Raw genomic sequence first — 18,263 nt, forward strand, 5'->3', positions numbered from 1 at the left:
AATTGGCCCAACCATATCCTGTGTGTTTGTAAACCTTTTTTTTTTTACCAGGTGTGTTTATAAACCTAGTAACTCTTAACTAACTAACGAAGCATCTCTTGGCTTCGTATACTGACGCAAGCATGTAAGCAAGTTCCCGCGTCCACAGGCATCACGCGGTGGGCCAACGAAGCTGTGATATGGCTAAACCAAGCAAATATTTAGCTCTGATCTGACTTCTCATTTCTACCGCAACTGACTAATTTCAATACATGAGCCTGTAAATGTTAGCTTAAAGGCCTTCTGATGTTTGTCCAAGAATTAAAAATCGAAAACTGAAAGTGTTTGTAAGGGTCCCAATTTATTTATGCAATATGAGAGCGGGAAGTCAAACGGCCAACTTGATTGATTTAACATAAAAATCAAGCATCCGATTTTTTTTTTTGGCCAAAAAAAAAATGAAGCATCTGATGAATACAACCATCTTCAAGTGTCAATTCCAGCGCTCCATCAGCTTTCTCCTTCAGAATACGGAACGAGGAAAAGGCAACTGCTTCACAGGTTCAAATGCTCTACAAAGGTAAAAGAAAATCTCAAGAAATTTATCCACTCACGACTTAAACTTTTCGATTCGGTAAAAGCAAAGATTACGCATACGCAATGGAACCAAGAAATTTTATTTATACACCAGCCATGTCTCAACTTCCGTCAACAGAATGTCAGACAAAGAAATTACACACGGTCAAACAGCCAAGATCATGTGCAAATTTCAGCCTTACATTTGTTCTCAGAAGTATTGACTGACCGAAGGAGTAGTAACTAACGCTACCTCATATCCACTTGCAGAGAGACAGCAACATGCCAGACCGTATGTACAATTTCAACTGTGAAGATGTGGTCAACACATTAGGGAATTAATATTTTAAATTAGTTTTTCTCATTTACTCTCATTCATTCCTTCTCCGAACAACTTTTTTAGGAGAAGCAAAACTCAGCAGGTATAAACACACAACAAGCAAGGACAGAGCGACTAATCATAAGAAATATTACACAACTTTAGGGGGAAAAATCTTGATGACTTGCGTGAAATAAGATGAACGAAAAGCCATAGAGGGAAATATGGTCAATAAATTTTGATATACATGCCACGTTGTATTTACAAGTCAATAATCCAAGATATAGTTATTAAACAATAATTATTGGAGTCATCATTCATTGCAAATACAACTAACGCCACAGTCATTTCCCCCCTTATTTTTTCTTTTTTAATCGCCAGACATTATACATTAAATCAAAGACTCTCCTTCAAGTTAGAACATATCGCATGCACAAATCTTATTACAAATATAGGCAACGCAAGGACCTCAAATATTTATTTAGTGAGAACATGTGCTAAACGATCATTGGAGATTTGGAGTCTGACAAACCACATCACAATGCAAACAGAGAATATCTTTTCTCCCATAAAGTAACATTAATTTCAATATGTTTCTTTCATGGAAATAACCCATGAAAATATATTTAAAGAATTAAGCAGAGTCTGTCCTGCCAGGGGTGAAGTCATGAAAAACATAAATATTGCCGAAGACACGAGGAAGGAGAGGAAACGTTGGTCGGTTAAGAAACAGAGTTCTGTAAGGTACCTAATGTTGAAACAGAAGGCATGCAGCTGATGAGATAACACAGAACAGGCAATCTCTATCAGGGGCCAAATTTACATTCCGCAACACCATTCACTAGAGAACAAGCACAAGATGATTAATGAACAATTCCCTATTCAACATATCTTTTGAAAGATAGTGAATAAATATTTACACTCATTGCCACTGTGTAAGGTGTGAATGGAAATACTGACGTGCAAATGAACCTCACCATAAAGCTGTCTAACTACAGCGAACAACTTCAAACAAGCTTTCATGAGAAATAACCAGGTGCAATGAGCACAATCGTTGATAAGCGGTGACAACACAATAAAATCCCGAGGCAGAACACCATGAACCAATATTATTAGAAAAAGGAAACCTAGCTCTATTATGGATACGAGTTACAAGTATGTCTACCAAGTTCACAAGATTAACAATATAAAGAAGGAAGCGGAAAGAGTAGGACCATCTTTTAAAGCTTGGACAGATTAGAATGAACAAGATGATTGTGAAGAACTTCAGGTTAATCAGTGGAAGCAAAAATGACAAAGTATGGGACCATATGATGAACCCCAGTGACTCAGTTGATGCCAATCATGTGTTCCGTACCATGACCCTGTCCAAGAATAGAATTATCAAAAACACAGTGGAGCGATCGAGAGTTTGAATAAATTTTCATAGGAAACAAGATTAAAGGGACAACCAGAAATGTAAAGGACAGAGTCCAACAGTTACCAAAAGAGATCAAGCTTAACCAGTACCTTTAGCGAGTGTTTTTAAACCCATTATCAAGAGCAATAGTAGGAAGAGAAAAAGAAAAGTATTTTGAGAAAAGCTGCGGGCCATATACGATTAGAGCTGCTATAATTGAGCCCCTAAAATCAAAGGGATGAAAAGTAAATATTACCAATTTGAGTAACAAAATCAGTGGTTGACATGCTTTTGTGCTTTGATTTTTGGGCCAGGGAAGCATGCGCAGTAGCAGACAAGAAAATTTGGAAGGAACAGAGGTTCGCTAAATTTTAGTACAAAGCTGGAAGGAAAAAAGAGCAGCAGCAAAACAGGAGGGAATAAGGCCTGAGTTGACTATACAATGACTGGCAATCAGTTCCATGCTGATGGCAACTGAAAAGGAAGTGCTGCATGCTCCAATACAGAAGCATATGGGCAACAATTTATAACTTCCAGTATGGTGCATGGGGGCACAGGCATCAACTGAAGATCAGTGAATGCGGATGGGCCACGCCAAACAAAGACAAAGGAAGTGGTTGTGCTGTTGATTGTTCAAACAAGGCACAGGAAAAGTGTAGAAACCAAGGGTTCTTGCCTCCTTTGAGGCTCTAATACGTGAAGTGAGAAAGAGATGAAGGGAAACCCTTTGTGAGAACTGAAACTAGCTAGTTCTAATCTGACATGCAACGTTGTAGTTATAGGTCAATAGTATAAAACATCAAACATTAGCAACTAGAATCCCTAAGTACAGTAGTCATCCAAAGCACAATAAGCTAGCATTATAGCCGTCTCCTAGTCACCATTTATACATTAATTCCTACGACATCAACATAATACATTTTAATGATCCATAACACAAAAAAGCAATTATAGAATTGTCTACTGACCTAGGCAATTCGTAAATCGTGTAGAAACCACCAAGGACCAGATTTTGACAGTAATCTGAAATGTAAAATAAACAACACTAGAAAAAGTCAAGTTCATTACATTGAGTAATCATAGCTATCTAGTATTAGCACATCTCACTCCGCCCCATGGATAGGGAGATTTTGTTTAACAGTAATGTATCACTACCTGACAAAACCAGCCACTGTACGAAGGGCCATTAGGAGAGTCAAGCCCAGCCATACCCCATGAAGGCCAATGACTGAAGGTGCAAATAACAAAACTGCTGAGGACACTGCTCCCACTAACATCTGCAGACATATTGTTAAAAAGATTAAATTCAATCAAATTTATTAAGCATTATCGCCTAAATAAGACATTAGGGCATAAGCAACCTACCATGGAATAAGCTGCATATGGGAAATCAGAGACCCCAAAATGAAGGCCATCAAAGATATATGCCAGAGCATTAAAAGGTTGAGAAGCACTGACAAACTGATAACAATAACAAATGACAATGTAATGTACTGTTTGAGGAACATACAGTGGCAGGCAAACAAAAGCTGAACCAATTAACAAGACATATCAAACATACCAGCACTCCCATACCAACAACATCCAAGACTTCAGGGTCCTTAGTAAAAAAGGTAGCTAAGGGTCCAAAAGATGCACCCAAAATTGCACTCAAACAGATACCTGTGAGCAGTCCAATCTAAAAAGGTAGGCACATAAGCTAATTTAGATGCTTAAATACCCATTAAACGAAAGGTATTGAAGAGCAAAGATTATCCCGGTGGCATAAAAAATTGAAAAAAACTTACTCGTAACACAAAATGAGCAATTTCCTTCACAACCTTGTAGTCACGTCTGGATACAGAACTTGCAATAAGAGCCTATATGTCACATAAGTAAATTAAGGCATATGAATGTGTGCGTGCGTGTGTGTGTGTAAATAAAAGCCAAGAATAAACAACTAAAAATTTGTGAAATGCAGTGTCTTGTGCAAACTGAACCATTTTTCAAAAAAGGTTTTATGATAGATGTCTTCTAAATGGGAGTACAACTTGACGGGAGCAGCTCAACTGTATTCAGTTATAATTGCCTTTTGTTGATCAAGTTATTAAATTGCAAAATACCTTTAGGGTTATAACAACATTAAACAAATTCTAGAGATCATACTACAAGAGAAAGAAAACTTCCAACATTACAAGATTTAGAACCCGATACCTGAGCAGATGTAGCCAGAGCATCAGTGAGAAGGGAAACAGCCAACCACACTTGCATACATATCTGATGTGCAGCCATAGCTACTGGACCTTGACGAGCAGCCATTGATGTTCCCAATGTTATGGTTATAAGAACAGAAAGTGTTCTTCCAATAAGGAAGCCACCTGTGGCAGATTATAAATCATAAAGAGATAACCACATCAGAAACTAACAGAGAGCTAAACTGGTTACTCTGAAAAAGATAGAAATATAACGAAAAACAGAAAATAGCAAGTCAGTTTCATATTCTGACTAATTGTGACAAGGGCACAAATAACACTACACTCTACCGGGGGGAAATTTATCAGCAAGTAAGAAATAAACCTTTGAAATTAACTTCTTTAAAATAGTGCTATTTTCTCAAGACTAAAGCAAGAAACAGTAAGAAATAACATTGTACGTGGGCACTTGTTCTTGAAATTTTTTTTGAAAATATTTTCCAATATATCATTTGGCTTCTTGATTGCTGTCTTCTCCCTTTATTTTTATTTTTTCCTCGGAAGAGAATATTTTTTTCAGAGAACAAAACACACGCCCTCAGATGAGATTTCAACTATATATAAGTAAGCAACATGGCAACAGCCAAGTAAGGGGACAATAACTAACCAGACTTAATATAACCACCAAACTGTAGTGCTCCCATCTTTGGAGGTAATAATACAGCTCGCTTATTCAGACACCAGATCATCAATAGAGTCACAATATATCTGAGATATCAAATTTCCAGCAAAATTATGGTTAAAATAAGCCAAGAAATATAGTGTAAGAAATCAATGTCCTTGAAAAAGACCTACTGAGAGAGGACAGTAGAAATGGCTGCGCCAGTCACACCCAACTTAAAGTAATGAATAAGTAAGGGAAATAAAATGACAGCTGAAAGATTCCCAATGCCTGTATATAGAAATATATTAGCATGCACAGAAGTACAAAGAAATAATGCAAAAGCCCAAACATTCTTCAAGACAACGACAATAAACAGAAGACATCCAAATTTGAAATAGTTCCCCATTGTTCAACACAAAGTCACAAGTGCTAAAAAGCAATATACACTCACGCTAAAAGCAACATGTACTTGTCACCGAAAAAATAAATAAATAAAAGCAACATATACTTTTCACTCTCCACCAACCATAGCCAAGTATGAAGAGACTACCAAATGATACGCAATTTAGACTACACAACCAGAAATGAACAATTTCAATTCAAGAATAGTGCTCATAGGTTTTCAATTTTCGTTACAAGGATTTCAAATGATAATTTTGAATCATGCTAAATTCATGGCTGGAGATCTAGATCTAGATTGGAACATCTTACAATCACACGTACCATTGCAATTCAACACTCCAAAAGATCCCAATATTCTTGTACAAATCCTTAAAAACCAGTTCAAATCTCTACTGGTAACAATTATTTAGGGCATCACACACCTCTGAATTTAGGGGATGATCATAGATGCAACAAAGGATATTCAAACAGGGGGGAAATTCCTCTGAAGTATTTTACCTCTCCTTGTTGTATCTCCATTGTCTCTTTCATAATGATAACCATGTGTAGCTAAGTCTTCTTGATACTGCTGTAAAATGCCTTCTTTATCATCAAGCTCTAAATCTTATATACTTAACTATTAGGTTTGAGCATGTAGAAGTGGTTTTTAAGGGTTATAATTATTCTCGCTTTGTATGAGAGCATGAAAATCGGTCATGTTCAAAGAAGGCCTTTGGATGCGCTGGTGAAGATGGTTGACCAAATGGTACAGAGTCTTTTGAAAAGGGGTAGAGAAAGGCTAAAGAGAATACTCAATGAAGTTAGTGAGCGAAATCTTTTGATTAACAGCCTATCCAAAGATTTGACTGTTATAGAGAACAATGGCATCGTGCAATTTATGTAGCCGACCTAGTTGGATAAGGCTTTGTTGTTGTTGTTGTTGTATGAGAGCATGGATATCTTTAATTGTTATTGATCCTAAGAGATAGGACCTCATAATTCACAATCAGTCCCTACACTCTAATCTTGAGTCCCTTAATTGAACCAGTAATAATAAAGACCTAGATCTTGACAAGCTTGCTAAACAAGTTCCAATATATTTAAATAGAATGGCCAGTAATCTTACGAGCCTATAGTTCCAATATATTTAAATAGAATGGTCAGTAATCTTAAGAGCCTATTGACAAGTTTGCTAAACCAAGCTACCCGTAGTTTTGAAAGAATTTACAAGCAACCATTAGTAATCTTAAGAGCCTCTATGAAAACTTTTATAGAGTAAGGGGAAGTACAACTTCAAACCCGTGATTAAAATGTTGAAAAGTAATGCCACAATGATGGAACAAACTTGCTTAGGAGAATAGGATGCTTTTCATAATTTATGAGTGCTCATCAGAGCAAAAGAGCAATTCATATTTCCATCTTATTCCTAAATCCCAAGAATAAGAAAATCATTTAGAAGGCTAATAAAAATGTGAGCCTTTTGAAGATGATTAATAGCACAACACAGTATTCAAGCACATATAAGACATAAATTTGATAATTATGATAGTCATTCACAAGTTGATTCACAGCAAAGAGATGACAGTAAAAGAAACACTTGCCCAGGCATATAACAGGAGTCCTTGTATCCTTAAAACCACGGAATATGCCTTGAAGAGCCAAAGAAAGTACAACTGCTGGAGCACCAAGTGCTCTTAATGAGAGAAACTGCTGCGCTGGAATGAGTGTAGGATTTTCCTGTTGAAAAGAATATATTAAAAATTTATTTTATCCAAAAAATAAATATTTAGAAAATGCCACCTGTTAAATTTAGATTTGTGCACTCTGAAGATATAATCAACAGATTACAAGAATCCTAAAGAGAATATTCACGACTAAAACCCTGTTACGTATAAACCCAATTCCATTGTAGAAAATATGACCATAAAATATAAACAAGATAAACCCTCAATTATCGAACAGTCTTTAATAAAAATAAATCATACTTTTGATATGCCCATTAAATGCAGAAATGCTCCAGATCCCATAAACAAAGCTAAAGCCTCAAAAATGCCAATCCACAAAGCTAATAACAAAGCAGTGGACACGGAGGATAGTTGCTTTCTTTGGGGAATTACTGCTAATGGTTTGCCATTCTCACTACTTTCAACAACAACATGCCCTACAGGGAAAATTAATTCCATCAGATGACCCTTTTTTGTTATAACCGAAATACAATTAAAATAAAATAAACATAATCTATGAAAAATCTCAGCATAAATTCACCTGAAACAGAATCTTGATCAGCATTTTTAGCTATGTCCTCAGCCACAAAGGAAGTCGCAACACTAAGAAGCGGAATATTAAATAACTTTGATACGACATTGAATATGGATATGGAAACACCAGCAGAAGCCAACTCCACAGTGCCTGATAAATATTGAAAATTATGCAATTAAAGCTCCACGAACCAAAAAAAAACCTTCTTTACAATTGTCCAGAGATAGGAAGCATAAATTCTACCCAGTCGACCAATATATGCTGTCTCCATCAACTGTGCCAGAGGATCAATTGCCTGACCAGCGAGAGCAGGCAAAGACAGCATCAGAAGCTCACTTTTGACACTGGTGTAATGTGGTTGGTTGACAGGAGATGCTGGTAACTGACTGTCAATAAGTTGAGGCGAAAGTACCATTAGCATTAAAGTAATAACACTGAAAGGAAAATAAATGCTTGCACCAAATGTGTGTGTTACAGGATGAACGCAATGGATGAAAGTAGCACCCAAGCAATCATTTTGTATTTTACAATTGACACATTATCACGAAGAACATCAGAACAAGCATAAAAATGGCATTTCACATGCAGAGGAGAGTCTTTGTGGAGACTTCCTTTGTTTCTCTCAAAATATCACAGGCGAATAAAAACTGGGCATACAATAACAGTATTCCCTAAACAGAAAGTCGTGACCAATAAAGCAGAGCAGACTGAGAAGTTGGCTCTTACACAGTCCCTTCATCAGAATTTGTCAGAGGATGCTCCCGTTCTGAAGCCAAGGAGTCGTTAACATCAGCAGAAACTAGACCAAAATCAGAATTCGACTGATTGCCAACCACTGGAAAACGCGGTCTCCTGCGATGTGTTATCAAAGGGGAGCACAAGGATGTATTCTTGGCAGAGAATCGGCAACCTCCCACCACGCCCTCAATGTTCAGTAAAGGCCTCCCATCGCTTTTCGCGACAAAGTCACAGCCTAAACCCCTCCGAAAGGAAGAACATGTACTTGTCGACTTATTTATATCGTTGCAAGTGCGGGTCCTCTTATATAACCCATTAGAGACAAAACCAGTACAGAAATGGGTGGACTTCATGGCCTGCGGTTGTAATTATTCTTCAATGGCATCATGCAACAAAACAAGAAAATCAATATGCCAAATTGAGTTCCTAATTCAAAACATATTACGATAACACTGACATTGATATCGGGAATACAAAATACTAACTATGCTAATGCAGAAATAGGACAAAGAAGAAGGGCAATTCTCTCAACAAGATTCGTCCAGAACAAATTAAAAGTGAAACATAAAAATAGAGGAGAAAGAAGATAATGAAACATGAACGGAACGTGCTTAGCGTTGAAGGTTATATTAAAAACTAAAGCGAGACGGAATGAGGGAAAGGCGTTCGCGAAGATAGAAAGTACATTGCAGCGCTTTGAACTTGACAGATATATCGCCGGAGGAAGAGAGGGAAGCTTCGGGTCCGACGTCGAGGGGATGATGTGGCAACCGTCAAAACCTGAACCCGCCAAGTAAGAAGCGCGCATTCCTCGTGGGCTTTTTCTTGTTGGATTGAAATTATTCGGAGTCACGGCGACATCAAACAGCAACGAATTATAGGCAAAAACAGAGATAGAGAGGGAACTGTGGGCCTCGTAAGTTTAAATCATTAAAAAACGTAGCTGTTGGAAGGAAAAGCCATAAACCCAAACCGGATTTAACCTGTTGGGAAAGAATAATTATCGTCAATTTCTTATAGATTCCTCCTTTGAAAAATAATTATTATCAATTTCTAATAAATTTCTCCCTTAAGAAAATCCTGATCAATTTTTAATAAATTCCTCCCTTATTATCATTATATTAGTAGGAGGATATATGCGTATAGCAAAAATTTATTATTATCAGTTTCTAATAAATTCCTCCCTTATTATCAGTATTTTTATTGTTCTAAAAATTTATTTCGTATCTGAAAAACCTCATGATCATTATTGTAGATAGGATTAGAAGGTACTATTCTAATCCTAAATATAAAACTCTTATATACACTAGTATAAAGGTCTTATATTTAAAACTGGAGGAGTATTATTTTTGCTGGCAAAAGAAACAAGGCAATATTTTTTAAATATGTACAAAACTCAAGTTTGGTATAGAATCAGGTGGGTTAAATTTAAAAGAATATTTAATATTTGCATGTCCAATTCGCTGAGTTTTGGTGAAGAAAAAAAAATCCTAGCTAAATTTTATTTTCCTATGTATGAATTTGCCTAGTTTATGAGAAATTCTGTAATTCTAATGAGAGTATGTAACATGCTAATTTTGCTTCTATCAGTGTGAACCAATTTGGAATGTTATTGTTAACGAGATTGCGGTGTGAGTGTTGATTTTAGATGGTTGGTTGTGAGAACCTATGTACAGGATTTTGGGAATTGAGCTGACCTTCCGATTATTAGTATTGGTTTGAATTTTAAAGATGAAAGGTTTGAGGTTGGTACGTTGTATCAAATTCATGTATGATATGAACAGTTGAAATGAACTATGCATTTACATTTATCTTGGCATGTGATTTCAATATCAAATGAGGGGAAGTACGAGGCTCTTGAAACTTTTTATTCTTTTTTTCCTGAATAACTTTGAGATGAAATGCCTTGTTTTATGTTTGTTGGCGTTAGGAGGCAACATGATCAGTAAAGCTAAGCAAGATTTGAGATGGGCACCTTTGGAGAGGAGTGCTTCCTATTAATAGTAAGTACAGTAGTTAATCAGAAACACAGCCAAGGGAGCTCTTTTTTCTTATTTAATAGAGTTGTAATGTCATTGGATTACAAAGTCAATGATAAATAACGAGCTGAAAAATGGGAGTTTTCATGTCCCCAAATTAGAAAATATTGATAATAGAAATATAGCAAACACTTTTTGAGGTGGAAGCAAGTTGAAAGGCTATTCCTCGTCTTCTAATTTCCAAATTCAAACGAATGTATGACCCCAGGAACATAGGTTAGAAAGTGAAGGATGGATGCATTTTGAATTTTCGGAATAGTAAATGGCATCGTTTTGAAGATTTGAAAATAATATTGACTGACCCTTAATTAAGGGGGACCACCGAAAACAAGACAGGACTAATAACTATGTCTCATTTTGATGGTTCATTGTTGATTTCAAAGACAGACGCATTACGCCATTACGGTAATCTGCGTTTCAAATGCCCACTTCCAACGCTATTGATCTTCTCAGGTCTGATTTAGCATACAAAAGCAAACTTTCCAGATGCTTCGATCTTCGCCTCAAACTGCTAGCTCATCGCGGCTCGTCACATTCTTTGAGAGGTGAGACTATTAGTGGGAGATCATTAATATTCTCAAACTGGGATCTTGAAACTATTTTATTCTCACAGAGAAGCGGTGGAGTGTGCTGACTATGTTGCTGGCAGAGCTCATGAAACAAGCACGGATATGTCCATTATGTGAGATCCGCTTGCTTTCTCCTTAGATTAAATTCGGTTAGATCTAGGTTGTTCACCCCGAGCTTCTGACCCCGTTTTGTAATCTGTTGTCCATTTTTCCTAGTACTTGCCTTTATATCCCCCCCCCCCCCAAAAAAAAAAAAAAACACACACACAGCCATGCCTGTCAAAACTTTGATGGAACAAGAGTCCCGAGAATAATCATTTAAATCACTTCACAGTATTGAATTAGAAGTTCAATTCATTTTAATTGAATCAATCAAGCCAATGGCATTCGGATAAGAAATCAGCTTGTTGAATTATTAAAGATATTAATGCCAACCAGGATGTCTACGACCACAAACTCTAGCACTCGCTTATCATATTGGTAAGCTGAATATTTTAGATAGCAAGTAATATGATTTGAAACAACCAATCACACAACATCGACAATAGCAATTCCTTCTTCTTCTTTTTATTCCTTTTGCTTTGTTAATACATTCAGTAATTTTTGAGCTCTACGAGCAAATGAGCAATTGAAATTACTATTTTATTTCAGAATCCTGGGAAAAACATCCTTCAAAAATGTAATAAAATGTGAAGTTGAGAAGCGGATTAGTAACAGCAGGTACTCAAGCGCGCAGGAACGATAAATTTTGATGACAGTGTCGTCGGTTGATATTGCAGGAGTTATAAACTCTGAAACACACACAGACCTCCGCATGGAAGCGCAGTAATTATATCCCTTGTGAGGTAAAATCTCTTCCCTCTTTTTAAATGCTTCCAACCCACCCAAGTTAGAACCCAGAACTCCGCAAAACGCCCTCAAGAGCCAAAGAAAGAACAAATGCACTCTATAAGGATACAAAAGACATTTGATAACACTTGCACAAGAATATATCACACACAGCTCAAAGTCTCCCCAGCATGAATCCTGCCACATCAATACAAAATAAGCAGCACAAAAAAAAAAAAACAAGGTAAACGTCAATGATTTAACAGTCCGAGTCAAAGTAGACGCACCCCCTATGTTTTAGCGTGTTCCAGATCCGTAAAACGAGCTAAAGCCTGAAAAAAGCCAATCCCTAATGCTAACAGCAGAGCAGTGGACACGGAGAATAGATGCTTTCTTCAAGGAATTATACCCCGCTCTACCCACCTTATGTGACTTGTTTGTTATCAAGGAAACAGAACCAAATTGATAAACATAATTGAGGAGACTTCTCGGCATAAATTTACATAAAACAGAACAATAGTGGCAACACTTAAGAATAGTGGCAATAGTTAGAATTATCCGTGACTGAAGCAATCATGAAACTCACGTCCGTCTTCTCGAATTGTGTTTAAATTATCCGTGAACTCAGTTTCTGGTCCGAGTTGCATCCAGAACAGGGCACTGCTAAAACTAGCGCTCCTCCAAAACCAGATTACCAGAATAACCACCTCCCAACATCCAGTTAGTGTTTTGCTATAGGTAATGATTGGAGGAACCAAACAAGGAGGCGTGATTATTCGATCAATTCCGTGATGCCATTTCGATAAAAAGTAGCATAAAGTAAATGTGAAACACAATGGTTCTTTTATTATTTCTTCTACATCCAAGCACAAATGATTAAGTTCTACATGAAAATTCAGAATTCATAAAGGTACAGGATACGTGGCATTCAATTCACTGCAAAAGACAGACACAAAAGCAGATAAAGTGAAGGGCCGTGAAAAGATGATTCCAACCCCAGCCCTGGAAGCTGATCCTGGATGCTCCCGATTCTGTTGAAGCTGTTGGAGCTGTTGGAGCTGTTTGACAACAATTGGAAACACACAAGCATATCATCATAACTGGTAGTAAGCGGCAAGAGTGTAATAAGAATTGGTGATAGGGGAAGCACTAACCAGGACAAGTGGACTCGTTGACAAGAGCGGTGGCTATAGTTCGGTTGTTATAACCATCGTAAGCACAGATGGTGCGAGTGCAGGTATTTGTAGAAGTGATGTTGCCAATGGTTGAACTACCGCAAACCATGGCTGGGCATTTACCCCATCTATATGGTTTGACTTGCGATGGCTCGCATTGTAATCTAGCCCCACAGACCGTCAATCATTAGTCAAAACAGTAAAAAAGTAAAAAGGCGTAACGGTTTGAGATAAGGTACTGACGTGGCGTTATTGGCGGCGGAGTTACAGCTGCACTTGACGCAACCATTGGCTGTGTAGGTGTCGGTACCATTTGCAACGAGCAGAGGATAGTCCAAGGAGTCATTTTTCACCGATGAGGAGCATGCTGGATCACAACAACAACACACTCAATAACTCATTTCAGCACCATAATTCTCTAACTTCAAACAAAATCGAAGAAGGGGAAACCTTTGAGGGGAACATCGATGATTTGACCGGCTTGAAGGGACTTGGGATCAGAAATGCCGTTGAGGTCGAGAAGGGTGTCCAGGGTGGTGCCGTATTGTTGAGCAATCTGCTGAAAGGAGCTTCCCGTAGCCACCAGATATCCATAATGGACGGCACCAGTGCCGTCCACCTGATCGCAGCTGCAAGGGAGAGGGATCCACACCTTCTGGCCGGGCTGAATCTTTGTAGGGTCCGGTATGTTGTTGAGCGTTTGGAGTTGTTGGTAAGTGACCAAACGCGAGAACACTTCCATGGCTATGTGGGAAAGCGTGTCGTCTTTCTGGATGGTGTAGAGAGGCGTCTTGTTGGACAAGCCGGTGCCGTTGGAGCACATGCACTGAAAGGGGATTTTGATAATTTCGCCCTTTTTAACGGTGCGGTTGCCTCGGGTGGAGGAGGGGAGGGCGTTAGCGCCCACTATGTCCAGAACGTGCTTCAAGTTGAAGAGCTTTTGAATGTGGCCTAAGGTGGTTTCATTTGGGGACGAATAATCCACCAGAGAACGACACGTTTTACCTTGCGAGCTGCATTTGAACCTCGCCTCTCGCTGAGCCTCCACCACCGCCCATGATGCGGCGGCAATACCGAATATGATTACCAGTAATAACCGGGCAAGGCCCATTTCTCCTTCGACCTTTCCAAGCCGGATGGGATAAACTACAAAGAGTTATATAATTAGCTGCGAATGGTTTCGCCCAGCGAAGACGCAGCCCCAAACGGGATCTAAGTGAGAAACTGAGAGAAAGGCTTTGACTATGGCGGAGAAGACTTGGAAAGGAGATTTTTCGGCCAAGGACTTATAAAACTGGGGTCTAAAGTGGCGAGTTTAGAAAACTGGGGCTGCATTATTGGACATAAGCGCGTCGAGCAGGAGCCAATTCCGGGTGATGGTACTATATTAATGTTGCGTGAGTTGAAGCTTCTTTTTTTTTTTTTTTTTTACCAACGCATAAAAGTTCCAACTTCAAATCTGGTGAAAAGGATTCTGTTGCACAGACAAGGGCCAAATGCAGCCTCGTGGCTTCAAATGGACCTTTCAACTGGTAATGGAAATAACACTATAAAAAGGGCAGGGACAAAAGCATGGTATAAAAAACCGGACCGGACCGGCCTGTTCAGACTAAAAATCGGTGAACTGGTTATTAGTCCGGTCTGGTTCAATTTATGAACCAGATTCCAAGCAACCCAGGAAAAATTGGTATGAACCAGTAAAAAACCGATGAAACCAAGCAAACCACTGGGTCAAGTGGGTTGATCGTTTTTTTTTTTTCTTGAGAGGTATGCATGAACACAGGAGAAGAAGAAAAAGAAGAATGGGAAATAAAAGAAACAAGAGGGAGAAATAGAAGAAAGAGAAATAAAAGCTGTGAAAACCTGTTTTGAAGCATCATATATTGCATGTTGCAAAGAGATACACTGATGAGAGGGGATGATCGAAAGGGATGTAGAGAAAAGAGTGAATGGTGGCAAGGGAGAGGACCAGCGAGAGAACCAGGAACAAGTGAAAGGAAAGATGCTCATCGGCTATCAGCTAGTTAGGTTCAAAATGGCTACAGTATTTACTTCTCTCATTATCTTATCACCGTTCAATTTCAATCTCTCACCAGCTCCCACAATTACCAATGCCCAAACTTGGAAGAGAGTGCCAGAACAGTTTATTCAAGCTGGCTTTTTTTCGATAACCACACCTAGTCTTGTAGAAGGTCAGAAAGTGCATTGAATACTTAAGAGTTTGTATACACCTTTTAGTGAAAAAAAAAACAAAGAAAACCATTTTGAAGGTACCTAAACTTTTTTTCAATTTTTAATTTGGTACCTATACTTTTTTTGCTTCTTTAAAAATCCTTTAACTTTCCTCTGTTTATGCCGTTAGCCCTCATACTTCAGAAAACGCTCTCAAGGGCTAATAGAAAGATACACAGCGTTAAAGGATAAAAGGAAGAGGGAAAAACTTGAAGACATAAACACACGAACCATTCAAAGAAAGAGCATCATCTCCCCTATTCTTAGATGACGAAGACAGCGCCATTGATAACCTGCTAGGGCTGCAACACAATCTCTATTCCATTAAGTAAGGAGTTCGATTAGTGTACAACACAAGGCATTTTCATTATATTCTTTAATTTATTTTAATCTTGTATGAATGTGCTGGGTCTCTGTTCTTCCATCTTCTCATGAGTTATGTCGTCCTTTATGTGTGTGCTTCCTATAATGGGTTCCTTCTTCATTGTTCTAACTCATTATTGCCATTTAGGTTTAAAAATGAGTGTGTTTAAAGCATCAGAAAAAAAAGACTGAAGATGATCACTCACATGATATTTTGTCTGCCGAGGACAGTGATGAAGCAGAATTAGAGGATGATTATTTTCATCATTTTATCGAGGGTGATGTAGTTGAAGATGTTGGGCAAGGTAGTGGGGGTTCTTTTAATATCTCTGAAAATCAACTTGAGTGTTTAAAGATAGTTCCTACGCCTAGGCAATTGGAAGACAACATTGGAGATATGGTGTCTGATTTGGAAGATGATGAATTGTATGAAGACTATGTGTCAGATGAGGAAGAAAATAAAAAACTGCCAAAGAATATAAAGTACAATCCTACTATGATGTCTAAAGATTTTGAATTTAAGCTTGGAATGGAATTTACTTCAATTGAAGAGTTTAAGAAAACTGTGAAGGAGTACTGCCTCATCCATGGATATGATATTAAGTTTTTGAGAAATGAGAAACATAGATGTCGAATTATATGTAAAAAGAAATGTGGTTGGTTAATATTTGCTAGTAGAGTTGGTGACTCATTGACATATATGTTGAAAACATACAACCCAAAGCATTATTGCTGAATAACATTTGCTTCAAGGTTGGCTTCATCTGAGTGGATTGCAGAAAAGATAGTACCACATGTGAAGATGAATAAAAATATGAAGTTGGCAGATGTGGTTTCAACTATAAGAGAAGGTTATATGGCCCAACCATCAATTAATAAGGCATATAGAGCTAGGAAGCTAGCAAGGGAAATGGTTGAAGGAGATCACACAGAAGAATATCATGTGTTGAGGGACTATTGTAATGAAATTAAGGAAAGGATGCCCGGATCTACATTTTGCCTTGTTACTGATAGGCCATATGTAGACCAACCACTTGTATTTAGAAGATTGTATCAATGTCTTGAACCGATAAAAAGAGGTTTTAAGTCAGCATGTAGGCCAATCATTGGGTTGGATGGATGCTTTTTGAAGGGCCAATTTGGACGTATATTGTTAGTGGCTGTAGCTCGTGATCCTAATGATCAATATTTTCCATTAGCTGTGGCTGTGGTTGAAAGCGAAAGTAGGGATTCTTGGACTTGGTTCTTGCAAAACTTACTGGAGGATATTGGGAGCATGGCTGAAAAAAGATGGGTATTTATTTCAGACCAACAAAAGGTAAATATTAGTTATCTTTTGGGGATTTTGATTGTATGTAAATACCAAAAATCACATTCAGATTAGATTTAGTTTACATCTATAATTTATATCAATAATAATAACTTGTGTGTAGAATAAGGAGTAAGTAGAGGCATCAGATTTTGTGCGGGTGTGTGAAGCAACGTGTATTACATAATATCTTTTAATTTAAAAGTATCTGTGTTTGCTCCCATTGATTTTAATGATTATATGTTTTACTTTCAGGGGTTAGTTCAAACATTCGAACACTTGCTTGAAGGTGCTGAACATAGATATTGTGTGAGGCACTTGTATGCCAACATAAAATCAAGATATGGAGGTGGAACCATAATAAGAGATCTAGTTATACGTGCAGCAAAGGCAACTTATAAGAGAGCATGGGAAGAACAAATGATGCAACTGAAAAATGTCTCTAAAGAGGCATATGATCACTTGATGAGTTTTAAACCATCTTGTTGGACAAAGTCTCATTTTTCAGAGTACTCAAAATGTGATATGATTATGAATAACATATCAGAGTCTTTTAATGGTAGATTATTGGAGGCAAGAGAACTTTCAATTATTAGTTTGCTTGATTGGATTAGAGCTTATTTGATGACAAGATTTGCAGAAAATCATATTAAAGCAGCAAAGTATCGTGATAAGGGGAGAGTATGTCCTCGACCTCGTAAAAGGCTTGACAAAGAAGTTGAAGGGTCCAAAAAATGGATAGCAATAGAGGCTGGAAATGACCTCTTTGAAGTATCGTGTAACTCTCATCGTTTCTCGGTTGATCTAAAACTCAGGAGTTGTGAATGCAATTGGTGGCAATTGACTGGAATTCCATGCAGGTATTTCTTTAGGTTACTCCCTAATTTCATGGTTATCATTATCAACATTAACAATATCCTATCATGTCTTGCAGGCATGCTGTTTCTTGTATTTATGCTAAGCAACAAGATCCTCACAACTATGTTGATGCCTATTTGACTATAGAAAAGTACGCTGATTGCTATTCTCCTGTGCTGCAACCTATAAATGGAAAAGATATGTGGGTTAGAACAAATTTGGAACCCATTGATCCTCCAGTATACCATAAACGTCCTGGCAAGCCAACCAAAAAGCGAAAAAAGGAGAAAGATGAGCCACTACCTAAAAACAAGCTTAGAAGAAGCAATATAACTCTTAAGTGTAAGCGTTGTGGGAAAAAGGGACATAATCGAAGAACTTGTAGTGAAGCACTCAGGCAAGCT

The 18,263-nt window shown here is 37.8% G+C and overlaps 3 protein-coding genes across 9 annotated transcripts; 1 reads left to right on the forward strand and 2 right to left on the reverse strand.

Moving 5' to 3' along the window:
- Positions 1-180: 180 nt before the first annotated feature.
- On the reverse strand, positions 181-9,309 carry LOC114735268 (protein DETOXIFICATION 45, chloroplastic). Of its 7 annotated transcripts, none has more exons than XM_028922964.1 (17): positions 9,172-9,309; positions 8,475-8,842; positions 7,992-8,134; positions 7,755-7,898; positions 7,475-7,650; positions 7,091-7,226; positions 5,300-5,396; positions 5,112-5,212; positions 4,467-4,630; positions 4,061-4,132; positions 3,835-3,951; positions 3,639-3,734; positions 3,429-3,550; positions 3,242-3,296; positions 2,089-2,238; positions 1,623-1,715; positions 181-551 (listed from the first exon to the last, which is right to left on the reverse strand). In XM_028922964.1, the coding sequence occupies exons 1-14, from the start codon at positions 9,292-9,294 to the stop codon at positions 3,242-3,244; spliced, it is 1,914 nt and encodes a 637-aa protein (XP_028778797.1). In that variant the 5' UTR covers positions 9,295-9,309; the 3' UTR covers positions 181-551; positions 1,623-1,715; positions 2,089-2,238. The 7 variants fall into 7 exon arrangements, with proteins under 7 accessions (XP_028778797.1, XP_028778793.1, XP_028778788.1 ...); XM_028922960.1 differs by having other exon boundaries at positions 1,852-2,238; XM_028922955.1 differs by having other exon boundaries at positions 1,795-2,238.
- Positions 9,310-12,697: 3,388 nt separating this feature from the next.
- On the reverse strand, positions 12,698-14,384 carry LOC114735309 (lysM domain-containing GPI-anchored protein 2-like). Its single transcript, XM_028923000.1, has 4 exons — positions 13,548-14,384; positions 13,341-13,464; positions 13,077-13,261; positions 12,698-12,962 (listed from the first exon to the last, which is right to left on the reverse strand). The coding sequence occupies exons 1-4, from the start codon at positions 14,206-14,208 to the stop codon at positions 12,856-12,858; spliced, it is 1,077 nt and encodes a 358-aa protein (XP_028778833.1). The 5' UTR covers positions 14,209-14,384; the 3' UTR covers positions 12,698-12,855.
- A 631-nt stretch (positions 14,385-15,015) lies between these two features.
- Positions 15,016-17,530, forward strand: LOC114735234 (uncharacterized). The gene is made up of 5 exons (XM_028922917.1): positions 15,016-15,141; positions 15,865-16,352; positions 16,446-17,010; positions 17,257-17,391; positions 17,510-17,530. The coding sequence occupies exons 1-5, from the start codon at positions 15,016-15,018 to the stop codon at positions 17,528-17,530; spliced, it is 1,335 nt and encodes a 444-aa protein (XP_028778750.1).
- Positions 17,531-18,263: the final 733 nt, after the last annotated feature.

Source organism: Neltuma alba, unplaced genomic scaffold (assembly GCF_004799145.2).
Source record: "Neltuma alba isolate B1F8T4 unplaced genomic scaffold, ASM479914v2 tig00002674_pilon, whole genome shotgun sequence".
NCBI classification, from domain to species: domain Eukaryota; kingdom Viridiplantae; phylum Streptophyta; class Magnoliopsida; order Fabales; family Fabaceae; genus Neltuma; species Neltuma alba.